A 14,678-nucleotide genomic window follows, 5' to 3' on the forward strand; every position below is an offset into this window, starting at 1 on the left:
TTCGCCAATATCATTAATATACAAGTTAAATAGTAACGGCCCTAAAACAGACCCCTGAGGCACTCCACTAGTGACTTTCCTTTTCCTGGATATTGCACCCCCATACACAACTTGTTGATACCTATCAGATAGCCAGTCTCCAATCCAATTCACTAATCTAATATCCAACCCGATCTGCTCTAGTTTGACTGTCAACTTATCATGAGGTACTCTATCAAAAGCTTTTGCGAAATCAAAGTATATTACTGTGTATCCTTCTCCTCTGTCCAAGGAAGCAGTCACTTTATTGTAATAAGTAAGTAGATTACTAAAACATGACCTCCCTTTAGTAAATCCATGCTGTCCATCAAAGATTATACCATTGTTGTCAACCCAACTCTGGATCCTAGTTCTCACAAGCTTCTCCAACAACTTAACTACAACACCTGACACACAGATAAGCCTATAGTTTGATGCTTGAGTTCGATCACCTCCTTTATGAAGTGGCACAATCTTGCCCTCCTTCCACTCTTTAGGGACTTGACCAAGTGCAAGACTCGTATTAAAAAAATATGTCAAGGCAGGTTTCAACTCTCTGGCACATTCCTTCAGAATACGCGGTGATATATTATCAAGTCCCACAGCCTTATTTACATCTAGTTTACTCAACTCCCCAAACACCTCTTGCTCACTTACAGTCAGTCTCTCCTCCCCATCATCAACTGCCCTTAATCTCTCCATGAAGTCACATTCACAAGATTGAAAGATCTTTATGAACTGCTCATTAAGTATCTCCACCACACATTCTGCAACAGCTGTCTTTATACCATTTCCTCCAATCAATGTCATCCTTCCATAATCATTCCTTCTTTTGCTGGCTACATATCGAAAGAACTCCCTAGAATTCTTTTTGGCTTCATTAGCTAACTGCTGTTCATACCTCTCTTTAGCTACTCTAACCAACCAAGTCACCCTCCTTGCCTGGTCTTTGTAGACCTCATGAAATTGGTTACTTCCACTTCTCTTATGCTGCCTCCACAATGCCCTTTTTCTCTGTATTGCATGCTTAATCTCTTTATTCATCCATCTCACACCTACCTTATTTAACCTTCTCACCCATGGTATACATTTAGACATTGCATCTACTAAGTAGTTTTTGAAAATCCCCCAAGCTGCATTGATCTCTTTTCCAGCTAACTCCTCATTCCATGCTACACCTGCAAGCTGTCTCCTGAGCTCTTCATAATCACCCCCCCTTGTAGTTCCACATATACCCTTTTTTCACAGGGGTCCTTGCACTGCTGGCAACCACCCAGGTAATCACCTCATGGTCACTTTCACCAACTGGTGGATGATTTGACACCTCATTGATAATTACATCCTCCAACGAGATGACCAAATCCAAGACCATTAATCCTCGTGTGTCCTCTATTACATGCTGTCTGAGGTAGTTATCCCTCAAAAACTCTTATTATCATTATATAGATGCATTCATGGTATCTGAAGACTCATTGCAAGAGTAATACACTAACCATTTTTAACACCATACTTAACATACTTTGCTTGAACTCATTCACTGACAAAGCACTCACGATTGCTGATCTCAACCCATTGTACTTAATCGTGACTCTACAAGCAAAGAAATCTAGTTCTTGAACTGTGCTAACCATATACAAAGGGATAGAACAAGATTAAACCATAGTTCTCTCCCTTCTTGTCAGATAGACAGAAAGAAGACAGAGAGAGGAAAAATAGTGTGCGTGTTGCCTAGGTATGATAATGATGAGCTGAGCAGACGAGCGGTGATATTGAATGTCATAATAGCGAGAATGTGTGACAAGAGAGGACTGGTATATGTGGATGCCTGGAGTGTGTTTGAGGAAAGAGAGGAGTTGTATGCGAGAGACCGTTTACATTTGAATGAGGAAGGACGTAGGCATCTGGAGAGATTGCTGTTCTGAACGAGTCAGTGTGTCCCAGGGAGGATGATAGCAGGGGTGGCCTCTTGTGGGAATGGATACTTGGGAGAAGGGAGACAATGTCAGGTAACACTGAGCCCAGTGGAGTCCAGAAGAGATAATACTGGGTATAGAAACAATGGCATTTATATGCTGTATACTAATGCCAGGAGTATCCGGAATAAGGGAGAGGAATTGGTGGCGCAGATAGCATCAGCCTGGCCAAAAATTATTGCGATCACTGAGACGTGGTTGACAGAAGGGGATATAACAACAGGAATAGAAGTCGCTGGGTATAGCATTTTTCGTCAGGATAGGAGGGGAATGCGTGGTGGTGGGGTACTGCTTATGATAAGTGATGACCTATGTCCTCTAAGAGTGGAGAATTTGGAAGGAAGTGAGACAAATGATTTTGAGAGCGTATGGTGTGAGGTAGAGATAGGCAAGACAGGATATTTAGTGGGGTGTTGCTACAGACCCAGGAGCACAGAGGATAGGGACCAGGAGATGTTTAGACAGCTAAGTTTGGCAAGTGCAAGAAGAATGATTGTTATGGGAGATTTTAACTTCAGTAGTATAAATTGGAGAGAGGAAGATGCATGTAGCAATAGGGGAATGGAATTTCTAGAATTCTTGAGGGACAAATGTCTTAGGCAACATGTAACAGAGGGAACAAGAGGTTCAAAAATTTTGGATTTGGTTATAGCATCAGAAGAGTTGATAATAACTGAGTTGACATCTCTCCCACCAGTTGGAGAGAGTGACCATATGGTTGACTTGGAAAATGAATAGACATGCAGGAGTATCAAAGAGACGGGAACTTATGTGGAATTATAAAGCAGGTGATTATAATAGTCTTAGACGTCAACTTCGGGAAGTTTCATGGAGGGAGGAATTGGAAGGCCGGGATATCACCAGTGCGTGGGAAATTGTGAAAGAATATTTGTTATCAGCAATGGTAAGTTGTATACCACGAGTGAAGAAGAGGACGCAATTTGGAGTAAAGTGGATGACAAACAATATTAAACAGGAATTGCATGCGAAAAAGAGGCTATGGAAGAGATATAAGGAGATAGGTGAAGAGATGCATGAGGAATATAAGACACAGGCCAGAAGAGTGACTTGTGTGGTAAGGAAAGCGAAACTGGAATATGAGAGGAGATTGGCCCTAAGATCCAAAGAAAATCTTAGGGAATTTTTTAACTATGTGGCCAGTAGGAGGAGAAATGACTGTGGAAGAATGATATTGTGGGATAAAAATGGGAATAGAGTGACTGATGCAGAGGACATAGTGGAATTATTCAATGAACACTTTATTGGAGTATTTCATCCTAGAGGAGTCAGTTTTAATGCTAGAGGGATAGGACTGGTACGAGGTCTGGAGGTACAGGAGGAGAGTATGTTTCAGATACTGAGTACTCTGGATGTCAGTAAAGCTGTGGGACTGGATGGTATTTCGCCACGAGTTTTGAGAGAATGTGCTAGGGAATTGACAGTACCTTTAACGTGGCTTTTCAATGAAAGTCTGGCTTTGGCAAAGGTGCCCAGGGAATGGAAGGAAGGTAAGATAGTGCCATTGCATAAGGGTGGTAACAGACTGGAAGTGTCTAATTATAGGCCAGTCTGTGTGTCATCAGTAGTTGTTAAGATCTTGGAGAAAGTAGTGAGGGACCGTGTACAGCATTGGGCAGATGAGGGTAATGTTATCTGTGAGAATCAACATGGATTTGTGAAAGGACGCTCTTGTTTTAGCAATATGCTAGCCTTTTATAATAAAGTTACAAGAACATTAGATGAGGGAAAGGCATATACTGCAATTTTCTTAGACTTGGCGAAGGCATTTGACAGGGTGCCACATGATAAGCTGATATTTAAGTTGCAGCACATGGGTCTGGATGTCAGATTGGTCAACTGGATTCAGGATTGGCTGTCTGATAGGTATCAGAGAGTTGTGTATGGTGGAGCAGTTTCCAGGAGGCAGAGGGTTACAAGTGGGGTCCCACAGGGCTCAGTACTAGGACCTATATTGTTTAACCTTTATATCAATGACATAGCCAGTGGATTGCAGGGGGATATTCAGTTGTTTGCAAATGATGCAAAGCTGGGAAGGATTATTAGTAATAGTGCAGATGTGGTAGCCCTGCAAGAGGATTTAAATAAGCTAGATAGATGGGCAAATGAATAGGGGTGTCAGTTTAATGCAGCAAAATGTAAAGTCTTGAGGTTTGGGAAACATCGATGGGATGCTGCATACTCTATAGGAGGAGTTATACTGGAGGAAGTAGGGGAGACAAGAGATCTGGGGTTGATGATTGATAGAAACCTGAAGTTTAGGGGACATATTGCAAAGGTGGTGAAGGTAACACAGAGGATTGCTGCTATTATGAGAAGGACACTGACCTGCAGAGATAAGAGGGTTATCATTCCGTTGTATAAGTCTCTGATCAGACCACACTTGGACTATTGTTCTCAGATTTGGTCCCCAGGATTTGAAGGGGATAAATTAACTGTGGAAAGGATACAAAGACGGATGACAAAGATGGTTTCAGGACTGTACAAAGATAGTTATGAGGATTAGCTGAGAGAATGTGGACTGCAGAGTTTGGTGGATAGAAGAAGGAGAGGTGATATGATTGAGACTTTTAAACTGTTGAGAGGTGGTTACAGGGTTGACACTGGGGAGTTCTTTCGCTTGGTTGATCAGCGGGAAGGAGTGATGACAAGAGGCCATCCCTGGAAGTTACGTAAGGAAACTGTGAGCAAGAGGGTAAGGAGTGGTTTCTTTGTGTGGAGGGTGGTTGAGCCTTGGAATGCATTACCTGATGGAGTGGTGGGAGCGAGAACGGTCAGTGAGTTTAAAGAGTGGTATGATAGACTTTGTGTTTCTCGGGGGGGGGGGGGGGACCTCCCCTCAGTGAGTCTTGACAGACTTTATGTCTTAGGAAGGACCTCCCTCGATGAGTCTTTTGACTCCTTGGAGGCCTGAATAATAGTAATAGTAATAATAGTAATATTCAGAAATTTTGTTTCAGAATAGGTATGTAAACTGTCTTATGTTTGTTGAGAATAGAGACAGAAAAAAACTAAAATTTATATCAAAATATATTTAATAGATGTAAAATTTTTGCCTTAGTATTTAATTTATCTTTAACATATTAAAAATGGAACACAGCTGGTGAAGGTTGGTCGATTGGTAGAGCCTCTGCTACTAATGGCTCAGTTAAATAAGTTTGAGCGCGGTTAGTAGTTGGAAGGGGACCAATCGTTCGATGCTGTCGGCACACTCTCCCTCGATGAGTCTTTGGACTCCCTGGAGGTGTCAAAATAATAATAATAATAATAATAATAATTCAAATGCAAAACAGAAGTTTTTTAAAAGCCCCTGCATAAGTAAGACAGCAAAGTCAATAAATTCCTAATTTTAAGAACACACAAATAAGACAATAATTAGGAATTTACAGAAGATTGATACAATAATATTTTCCATAAAGGGGATAACCAAAGACCATTAGATCTGTTTAAATTCAGCCAATGTAGAAAGGCCATAAAGAATCTACTTTTGTGTTAAAGTTTGGTTGTTTTCTGAAATTCCCTATATTTGGTTGAGATGTCATTTGTTCAGCTATGCCAGATTGTTCACTTTTATGGTATCTTTGTAGAGTATATAAGAAAAACAACCAAGCTTGTACACAAAAGTAGATTCCTCATGTAACACTTACTACATTTCTGTCAATTGAATTTAAACAGATTTGATATCTTTGCTATCCCCCTTTATGGAAATATGATTCATTTTCTGTAATTTCCTAATTACTTCTTATTATATATATATTGCTCTCACCCATGAAAGGTTATTAGGAAACCTATAATGCATTATGTACTATGGGTGGGCTAAGGACTTCTCGTTTTCTTTTATTATCAAGTTTATATATTTTTTTTGTAGTTTTAATTTATTTTTTACATAGTCTGCTCTAGAGACAAAACATGGAACTTTACAAGCCACTTCAGGTCTCCAACAAGCAGTGCAGTAGTTTCACACCAAGTGATGACATTCGTCTCTCTCACCTAAAGATAGTCACAAACACACACACACACACAGATGCAAAATTGACAGATGGACATCCCCCCATTGCCAAAGTGCATTGTTCCATGTAATGATTCATGTTTGTAGCCAGTATAAATTGTAGGATATGATGCTCCCTAGTCAGTGCAACTATGTCCGGGTGAAATCGCTGCGAGAAGGGAACTGACAGTTTGAAAAAGGCATTGTGATAGGATGCCATTTTGCAGGACTACCTGTTCAGCAAATTGTTGGCAAATTGGACCATCCCTGCAATTAGTGATACCATACTGAGATGGAAGTGAAGGGAGTCAACTGCAAGTGCTACCTGCAGTGGCTGGATGATCCACCACACTCACCAGAAGTGACTGTAGGGTGCTATTCAGGATAATATGTAAAAACCACCTGCAAAAAAAATTCAGAACCAAGGCTCACAACATGGGTTTCCATGATAGGACTACAATATGACTGCCCCACATTACCTGAACCAACATTCAGTATTATCTTCAGTGCTGCTACCCCCCCCTTCTACTGAGCAGATGACTGGTATTAGTGTGGCAGATGCTCAGTGAAAGTCTCTTACCAGAGTGCCTAACTTCAATTATGAAACTCGGAGGTAGAGTTGTTATGGTATAATCCTGTTTTTCCTGGTTTGGCCTTGGACCTCTGTTTGTAGTGCCACGAACATTGAACTCTAAGAGGAGTCTGAACATTCTGGACAATGCAATACTTCCTACTTTGTGGTGTTTCTACAGAACTGATCATTGTCTCTTTCAGCAAGACATTGCACCATGTCATAAGCCTGCTGCTTTAACTGCATAGTTTCTGGACATGAACATCACCACACTTGACTTGACTCCACACAGCCCTGATCTTTGCCCTATTGAACATCTAGGGGATGAACTGGAGCATTGGATGAAATCAAGGGATGTCCACAACAGTCCAGACCTTATTACATGCCTACAGGATAAATGGTTCAAAATTCCCATTGATTGTTATTGTACATTTGTGGAAAGTACGCCCTGTAGGATTGCTGCATTCATTGCAGCGAACAAAGGTCCCACATCTTATTAAACTTGTCCCTTTGGCTGTCTGTTCCTCACACTGCTGTGCTGTCCGTTTACTTCTTTCAAGAAGCGTGTATATTATTGTTATACTGGTGTCTAAAAGCTAAGGATGAACTATATTTTTACCCATATATGAGATAATTTTCATGACTACAGCCATATATGGAAAAAATTTATTGCCAGCATACTAATAAATTATATTTCACAAAAAATGTGTTAAATATTTTGTACAAATTAAATTGCAATACATTTTTGGCAAAAGTTACAAATTTCCTAAGGACATAGTTAAAGAATTAATGTACATTGTTTACAGAAAACTATGCAAAGAGACATTTCAATATGAAATATGTCTACCCTGAACTCCGTTGCTGCTCTTCCAACATTGTACCATACTTAGCACCAAGTGATTTGGAGATCTTGAGGCCAACTTGGCCCACTTCTCCTTCAGAGCAAAGATAAGGCCTTGTTTATTTTCTGGAGGAGAATTTTGCATAGCAATGCATCTTTCTATTGTATCCTAAATTTTTTCTATATGGTTGAGATCCTGGGAGCATGCTGGCCAGTTGATTCAGTTAATATCCTCGGTCTCCAGAAGTATCTCCACTGCTCTTGTACAATGTGGTGTGGCATGTCATCTATAAAACTGAGTTTTTTTGCCTATAGCATCATGAAACAGTCGAATATGATATTGAACTCCACTGCAATATTGTTCACCAGTCAGTCTGTTTTTTCCAGCATTTGTAGCTCAGTGCCTCCATTAAGCATAATGCCTCCCCACACCATGATCCCAGCATTGTCATATCTATTCCTTTCAAGAACATTCTCACAATGATAAGCAGTGCCATTTTCATGCCAGATCAAGTGTCACCTAGAATTGGAGGAAATACTAAAACTACTCATCTGTAAAGAGTACATTAGTCCATGATGTCCAGATTTTATGTATGCAACACTACTGAAAATGTGCTGTATGAGGTGTGGATAAAGAGACACAGACTACAGGCATATAGGCCTGCTTGTCACAGACATCTTACCACAGTTTCTCAAGATATCTGCATACCTGTGCTTGAAGGGAGCTGATCTACCATGGTGTATCGATTTTGTTTTGCTGTTATGGCCAAAAATCTGCCTTTGTGCTCTGTGGTAGAGATTATGACCTCTTAGCAAATGTCTGGAACACATTCCTTTGGTTTGAAATGCTGACCAGAGCCTGAATATAATGCTATGTGAGATTCCAAATTGTCTGGCAATATCAGTAATTCGGCAGCCTTTTTTTTTTTTTTTTTTCCCCCCAAGCATTCCAATAATTTTTCCCTGTTTTGAAATCATCTAGATCAGGAATTCTCAACCTATGGTATGCATACCACTGGTGATACATGAGCCATTGCCTGGTGGTACGAAAACAGATTTGCTTACTACTACATCTAATATCTTGAATTAAATATAATGGTATGCCACTGGAAAAGGTTGAGAACCCCTGATCTTGATGATGTTTTTGAGATATTTGAAGACATTCAAGTTTGTAACTTTATTCCTTCACGAAAAGAGCTTCATTCAAACACAATTCACTTAGCGCAGCCTTTTTTGCATTTTATTCTCTTGAGTGCTGCCACTTGACCCCTTTCATGCAGTTTGAAAATTTTAATGTGTACCCACTTTCTACTCAAAATCGTCAGTTATACAAATTGCCACAAGCTGATTATCTCAACTTTCGGTTGTAATCTTCAGAAAGTGTTCATCCTTAGATTTTAGATACACTAGTATATTAAAAAATAATACACTAGTGTGTTATTTTTTAATTAGGAATTTGTTGACTATTTAATGTCTTACTTATCAGTGGTACTTTTTAAAATACTTCACTGAATTTTAATCATGTTCCATTGTTAATGTACTGACAATGCTTCTTAAAAATTTTTTTCAGAGAATTTTAACATCTGTTAAATTCATTTTCACATAAATTTTAGTTCTATCAATAATAACTTCTACATCGATCTTGTATGAAACGCCTTTCATAACTTATATTTCTGTTATATTCTCTTTGCTACCCACCAACCAATTTTTGCAACCCAGAAATCTTCATAAGGAGTACATTCCATCGATTCTTACTACATTGACAGAACTAGACTGCAAAAAATTGACAAGGTTATACATTTGGGGGATGATGATTGATAGTATTGAAGTTCAGAGATCATGTTACAAAAGTTGTTTAAAACATGCTAATAAGCAAAGATAAAGGGATGATTATCCCCTTATTTATAAGTCTAAGATGCAGCCACATTAGATCATTCTCCTCTGGATCTCTCCATCACTCCTAATCTTAAAGAAACACATAATGAATGTGGCTGTTATATAAAGAAGGCATATTCCACTTTTGGAAACCTGATATTAGAATTGGGGTTATTAAACTTAGCTCTTGCTTTATGGAGATGATGACGACATACTCATGAGCACATCCTGTGCAAGTCTTCAGGATTCTCTAACTAAATTGAGTGACAGCTGTAATAAATTTGGCATGAAAGATAAACAATTAAAAGGATGAAACTATAAATATTAATATACAGGAACATAGAAGCATAGTTTTATTAAAGATGGCAAATTAAATTTGAAAGTTCACAGCAGAATAGGCAAAGCTGGTATGGTGGGGAGCCAGTTGAATAAATTTATGTGAATATGAATATATGGTAAAATAATAAATGTGAACCCAGTCTTGTTTGAACAAGACTGTGTTTGAATCAATTTTAAGTTATGGATCTGAGAGTTGGGTTTTGAAATAAACCTCTTGATGAAAGATTAGATACCAATAATATGACCGTTCTTAGAAGAATTAGGGGCCTGAACAGATGTCAGAATTATTTTAAGAATAAATACATTAGGAAGAGTCTTGGCATTGCATTCCAAAATATGTGAGCAAGACTAATCTGAGGCAATATGATCACTTAAACATTTGATTTTTAATTTGATGTTTTGATTCGATTGGGTTTTGAAATAAACCTCTTGATGAAAGATTAGATACCACGGATATGACCGTTCTTAGAAAAATTAGGGGCCTGAACAGATGTCAGAATTATTTTAAGAATAAACACATCAGGAAGAGTCTTGATATTGCATTCCAGAATGTGTGAGCAAGCTAATCTGAGGCGATATGATCACTTAAACATTTGATTTTTAATTTGTTTTAAACATATTTGATGTCAAAATGACAGGAAAAAACTCAGAAGACTAGGGTCAGGTGAATTTATTCAGTTAGAAGCACCTTAGAAGAACAAAATGTTAGATATGACAAGTAACTAACATTTTTAGTGCAGAAATGCTGACAAGTAATAGGCTGATTTGGAGGAAAACTGTTGGTAGGTTAACAATTATGCAGATATAATCATGTAGTGCTGTCACAGTAGCCTAAGGGCACACATATACCCTTGAGGGTACACATCAGGGAATTGATAATGATGATAAATGTATTACCACATTAATTTATTTGATATATTTCATATATGTACAGTATCATTATAAAAAAAAAACATAGATAAAACAGGAATTTTACAAAATTAATATTTCAGACTTGTCCTTCAAAGTGTGAAATCTTAAAGGATTGTGTAGAATGTCAAATCTTCCCTGAAGACTATGATGGGCCATTAACAAAAGAAGAGTGTTTTAATTGTTCCATTATACCAATAATTACTGTGATTGATACAGCAGGTAAAATAAAAAAAAAATTATTTCACTTCCTGCAGGTGGTAGTATTTTTAATTGAATTCGTTGTAGGTAAGCAATCATACATATTATTGTTATTATCATTTTTATGATTTTCATCAGATTGCAATGGAGTTAAACATGTTTGACTACATGGATATCAGAAATAAACTTCGTGACTTTTTTCTGTGCTCAACAAACTCCATTGATGCATTCTGCTCACCAGCCATGCTCTTTCAAAAACTTGTTATTCACTTCTCTGCTCATGACTTCATTATATAGTACCACTTCCAGAGATGGCCTCTTGTTTTCTCCCTGCACCATTCACCTTTCACCTATTACTATTAAAACTAAAACCCTATTACTTTGTCAAAAGTCTATTCAAATCTTCCTAAAGGGAATTAACATCAGCAGTACTACTTATAATTCTCCTCAAATTTTCACTATCAGCAAACAACTGACAATCCCCAGTCACTTCACACGATATATCATTTACAAACAAGTTAAACTGCAGAGGCCCAAGAACAGAACCCTGTGTCATGTCAATGGTTACCTTCCTTTTTTGATACACTGCTTCAACCTACACAACTTGCCAGTATCATTCAGAGAGCGGATCTGTCTAACCAATATACTATCTATTCCCATACTCTGAAGCTTCTATACTGACTTATTGGAAATCTATCAAATGCTTTTGCAAAGTCCAAGAATTTCACTGTATATGATTCTCCCTTATCTAACACACTGTTACCTTATCATAAAATGCAAGTAATTGCTAAAACAAGACTTACCCATTACAAATCGATGCTGACCATCATAAAGAATGCTATGCCTATCAACTCAATCCTGTATTCTATTCCTAACTAATCTCTCCAACACTTTGACTACAACTGCAGTTAAAGACTGGTCTGTAATTGGAAACTTCTATCCTACAGCCATGCTTACAGAGTGATACTATTTTGCTCTCTTTCCATTCCTCAGGTACCTTACCCACTAACTCTTGCAGTGGGCCGCTGTGCATAAATTATTTATTTAGTTTAATCCTTTATCCAAGTGTAAGCAAACGAAATTTGCGCCTGAAGTATCTTCAGGCCTGGGGCAACTTGTTGCAAAGGTGGACAAACTTCACATCACTTGCTCAGTATCCAATAATGCAAAGCACATCTCCTTGCAGACATGTATAATGCTATGCATTATGGGAAGGGTCACTACCCAGACCGGTTTCACTGTATTAAGTGTAGGTGTTACCTCTCCAAAAACTCGTGAGATCCCCCAGATCACCCAACATTGAGTGACCCGAAGGATCAAAAACTCGACATTGTCCCCCCCCCCAGTAAGAGGCTCACCTTGTCACTGAGAAGAACTCTCAGCATTTGGCTCTACCCAGTGGCAGACTCACCCCATCACTGAGCACAGAACCTCTCATATTTCATCTGAGGGATAACAGCGACAGCTGTGCCTTAGTTAACTTCATTGGCTACAGCATTGCCATCCATTACCCCTCTACCTGGGTAACAGCAACAGCTGAGCCTCAGTTAAAACTTCATTGGCTACAGCATTGCCATCCATCACCCAAGCTTCGACCCTTAGGGGTCTCGTCAGTGGGAGCCAGACCCAGAGGTGATATCAAGGTTGAAGCAATGCAGAAGTTCTATTTACCTATACGAGTTGCCAAAAGGTGTTACGCCTTATTATTAAATTACTCTGGATTAGAGAAAGATGTTGGAATTATTATTTTTTTTTTTTTTCCACTTGGTTAGACTATAAATTATATTCAGTTTAATCCTTTATCCAAGTGTAAGCAAACAAAGTTTGCGCCTGAAGTATCTTCAGGACTGGGACAACTTGTGGCAAAGGTGGACAAACTTCACATCACTTACCTTAGTATCCCATAATGCAAAACACATCTCCTTGCAGGCATGTATAATGCTATGCATTATGGGAAGGGTCACTACACAGACCGGTTTTGACCTTTATTGAGGTCTCTTCAGTGGGAGCCAGACCCAGAGGTGGATAAAGGATTCATTCATTCATTTTGTATGGTAATTCAATGGCCGTGAGCCCCTTTTACTTGGAGGTACGGCACCACCTCAGTCCCCTCTATTTTTATCTGGGGTCGGGACCGGCATGGCTGACATTTCAGACCTATGGCTGGAGAGATTGTGTTAAGTATTCCTGACTGTATCCAGGTGTGTTCACGGGGCCGGTTTGCCTGCTTGCGGGATGAAAAACCCTGCTGTCCACGCCCAAGACTGGCTAACTTGTCTATGACTGAGGAAGATCGTTAAGTTCCTCACATCGTTGATGGGAATCGAACCTAGAACACTCCTTCCCCAGGCATGTGGTTGCAAAGCGCATAGCCACTAGGCTAATTGTGCAGACTGATAAAAGATTAAACTAAATATATAATTTATAGTCTAACCAAGTGGGGAAACAAAAAATCTTCCAATATCTTTCTCTAATCCAGAGTAATTTAATAATAAGGTGTGACACCTTTTGGCAACTCGTATAGGTAAATAGGACTTCTGCATTGCTTCAACCTTGGTATCACCTCTGGGTCTGACTCCCACTGAAGAGACCTCAATAAAGGTCGAAACCAGTCTGGGCAGTGACCCTTCCCATAATGCATAGCATTATACATGTCTGCAAGGAGATGTACTTTGCATTATGGGATACTAAGGCAAGTGATGTGAAGTTTGTCCACCTTTGCTACGAGTTGCCGCAGTCCTGAAGATACTTCAGGTGCAAACTTTGTTTGCTTACACTTGGATAAAGGATTAAACTAAATATATCATTTATAGTCTAACCAAGTGAGAAAAAAAAATAGTCCAATAACTGCTGTGCACATTCCTTAAAAATATGTGGTGAAATGTCATCCATTCTCATAGCCTTATTAACATCTAAGTCAACTCCTAATACACCTCTGATTCTTTGTTCCAGTTGTCCTAATACTTGTCTCCCTTCTACATGGCATTATTTACACTTTTATTAGTATGATATACTCTGATAAAGTGCTCATTCATTAATTTCACCATATGCATGCAGTGGTAACGCTGCTGCCATGACTATTCACCAGTATCAACCTGCCATAATTATTCTTTCTCTTACTTGCCGTACAATGGAAAAATTCCCTTGAACATATTGTAAAGCCCATATCTCTAAGGATATGTGTGTTGCATTGCAGATATGTGTAATGCTTATCTTTATGGATATGGACCTTGCATTATGGGATACCAAGGCTTATGATGTGGCTTCATTGGTCCCTATATACAAATAGCCCAGTTGTGAAGATACTTCACACTCAAACTTTGTTTGCTTACACCTGGATAAAGGTTGAAAGCAAGAATATAATTTCTTGACATGTTTAATTTATAGTATAACCAAGTGAAAAAAAATTTTTTTTAACCTTTATCTCTAGTCCAGAGTATTCTAGTAATAAGGTTATAACACCTTTTGACTGTCTGTATGTAGGAAATATATGACTTCTACATTACTTCAACCTTGGTATCTCTGCTGGGTCTGACGTCCACTGATATGACCTAAAGTTCAAAATCAGTCTGGGTAGTGGCCCTTCCTATAATGCATAGCATTATACATATCTATAAGGATGTGTGCCATGAATTATTGGGATACTAAGGCAGTCGATGTGAATTCATTGGCCCCTATTTATGAGTAGCTCAGTCGGGAAGTTACTTCATGTGCAAACTTTGTTTGCACATGAAGTAACTTATTTAAGTTGTCTTCATAATGCTTTCTTCTCCTCAATTGCATGCTTAAGCTCTTTGTTCATCCATTTTGCACCTACCTTATTTAATCTCATACAACGTTTGAAATTCATTCAGATATTGCTGCAGTGAAGATGCAAATTAAATATATAAATAGAATATTATTCATTGTTTCCCTGAATGAGAGAGTTTTCCATCTTGAGGCAGG

General features: G+C 38.7%; 1 protein-coding gene across 1 annotated transcript in view; it reads left to right on the forward strand.

The window, feature by feature from the left end:
- LOC150105278 (integrin beta-PS-like) overlaps nucleotides 1-14,678 on the forward strand; it is a 151,451-nt gene that overhangs the window by 99,361 nt on the left and 37,412 nt on the right. Inside the window, exon 6 of the mRNA XM_090394063.1 lies at nucleotides 10,616-10,754. Coding sequence (XP_090250189.1) covers nucleotides 10,616-10,754 — 139 coding nt within the window. The remainder of the gene's footprint in view (nucleotides 1-10,615; nucleotides 10,755-14,678) is intronic.

This window comes from Typopeltis vanoorti, chromosome 6, assembly GCF_054136105.1.
Source record: "Typopeltis vanoorti isolate ZY-2024b chromosome 6, IOZ_Tvanoo_1.0, whole genome shotgun sequence".
In the NCBI taxonomy this organism is placed as follows: Eukaryota; Metazoa; Arthropoda; class Arachnida; order Uropygi; family Thelyphonidae; genus Typopeltis; species Typopeltis vanoorti.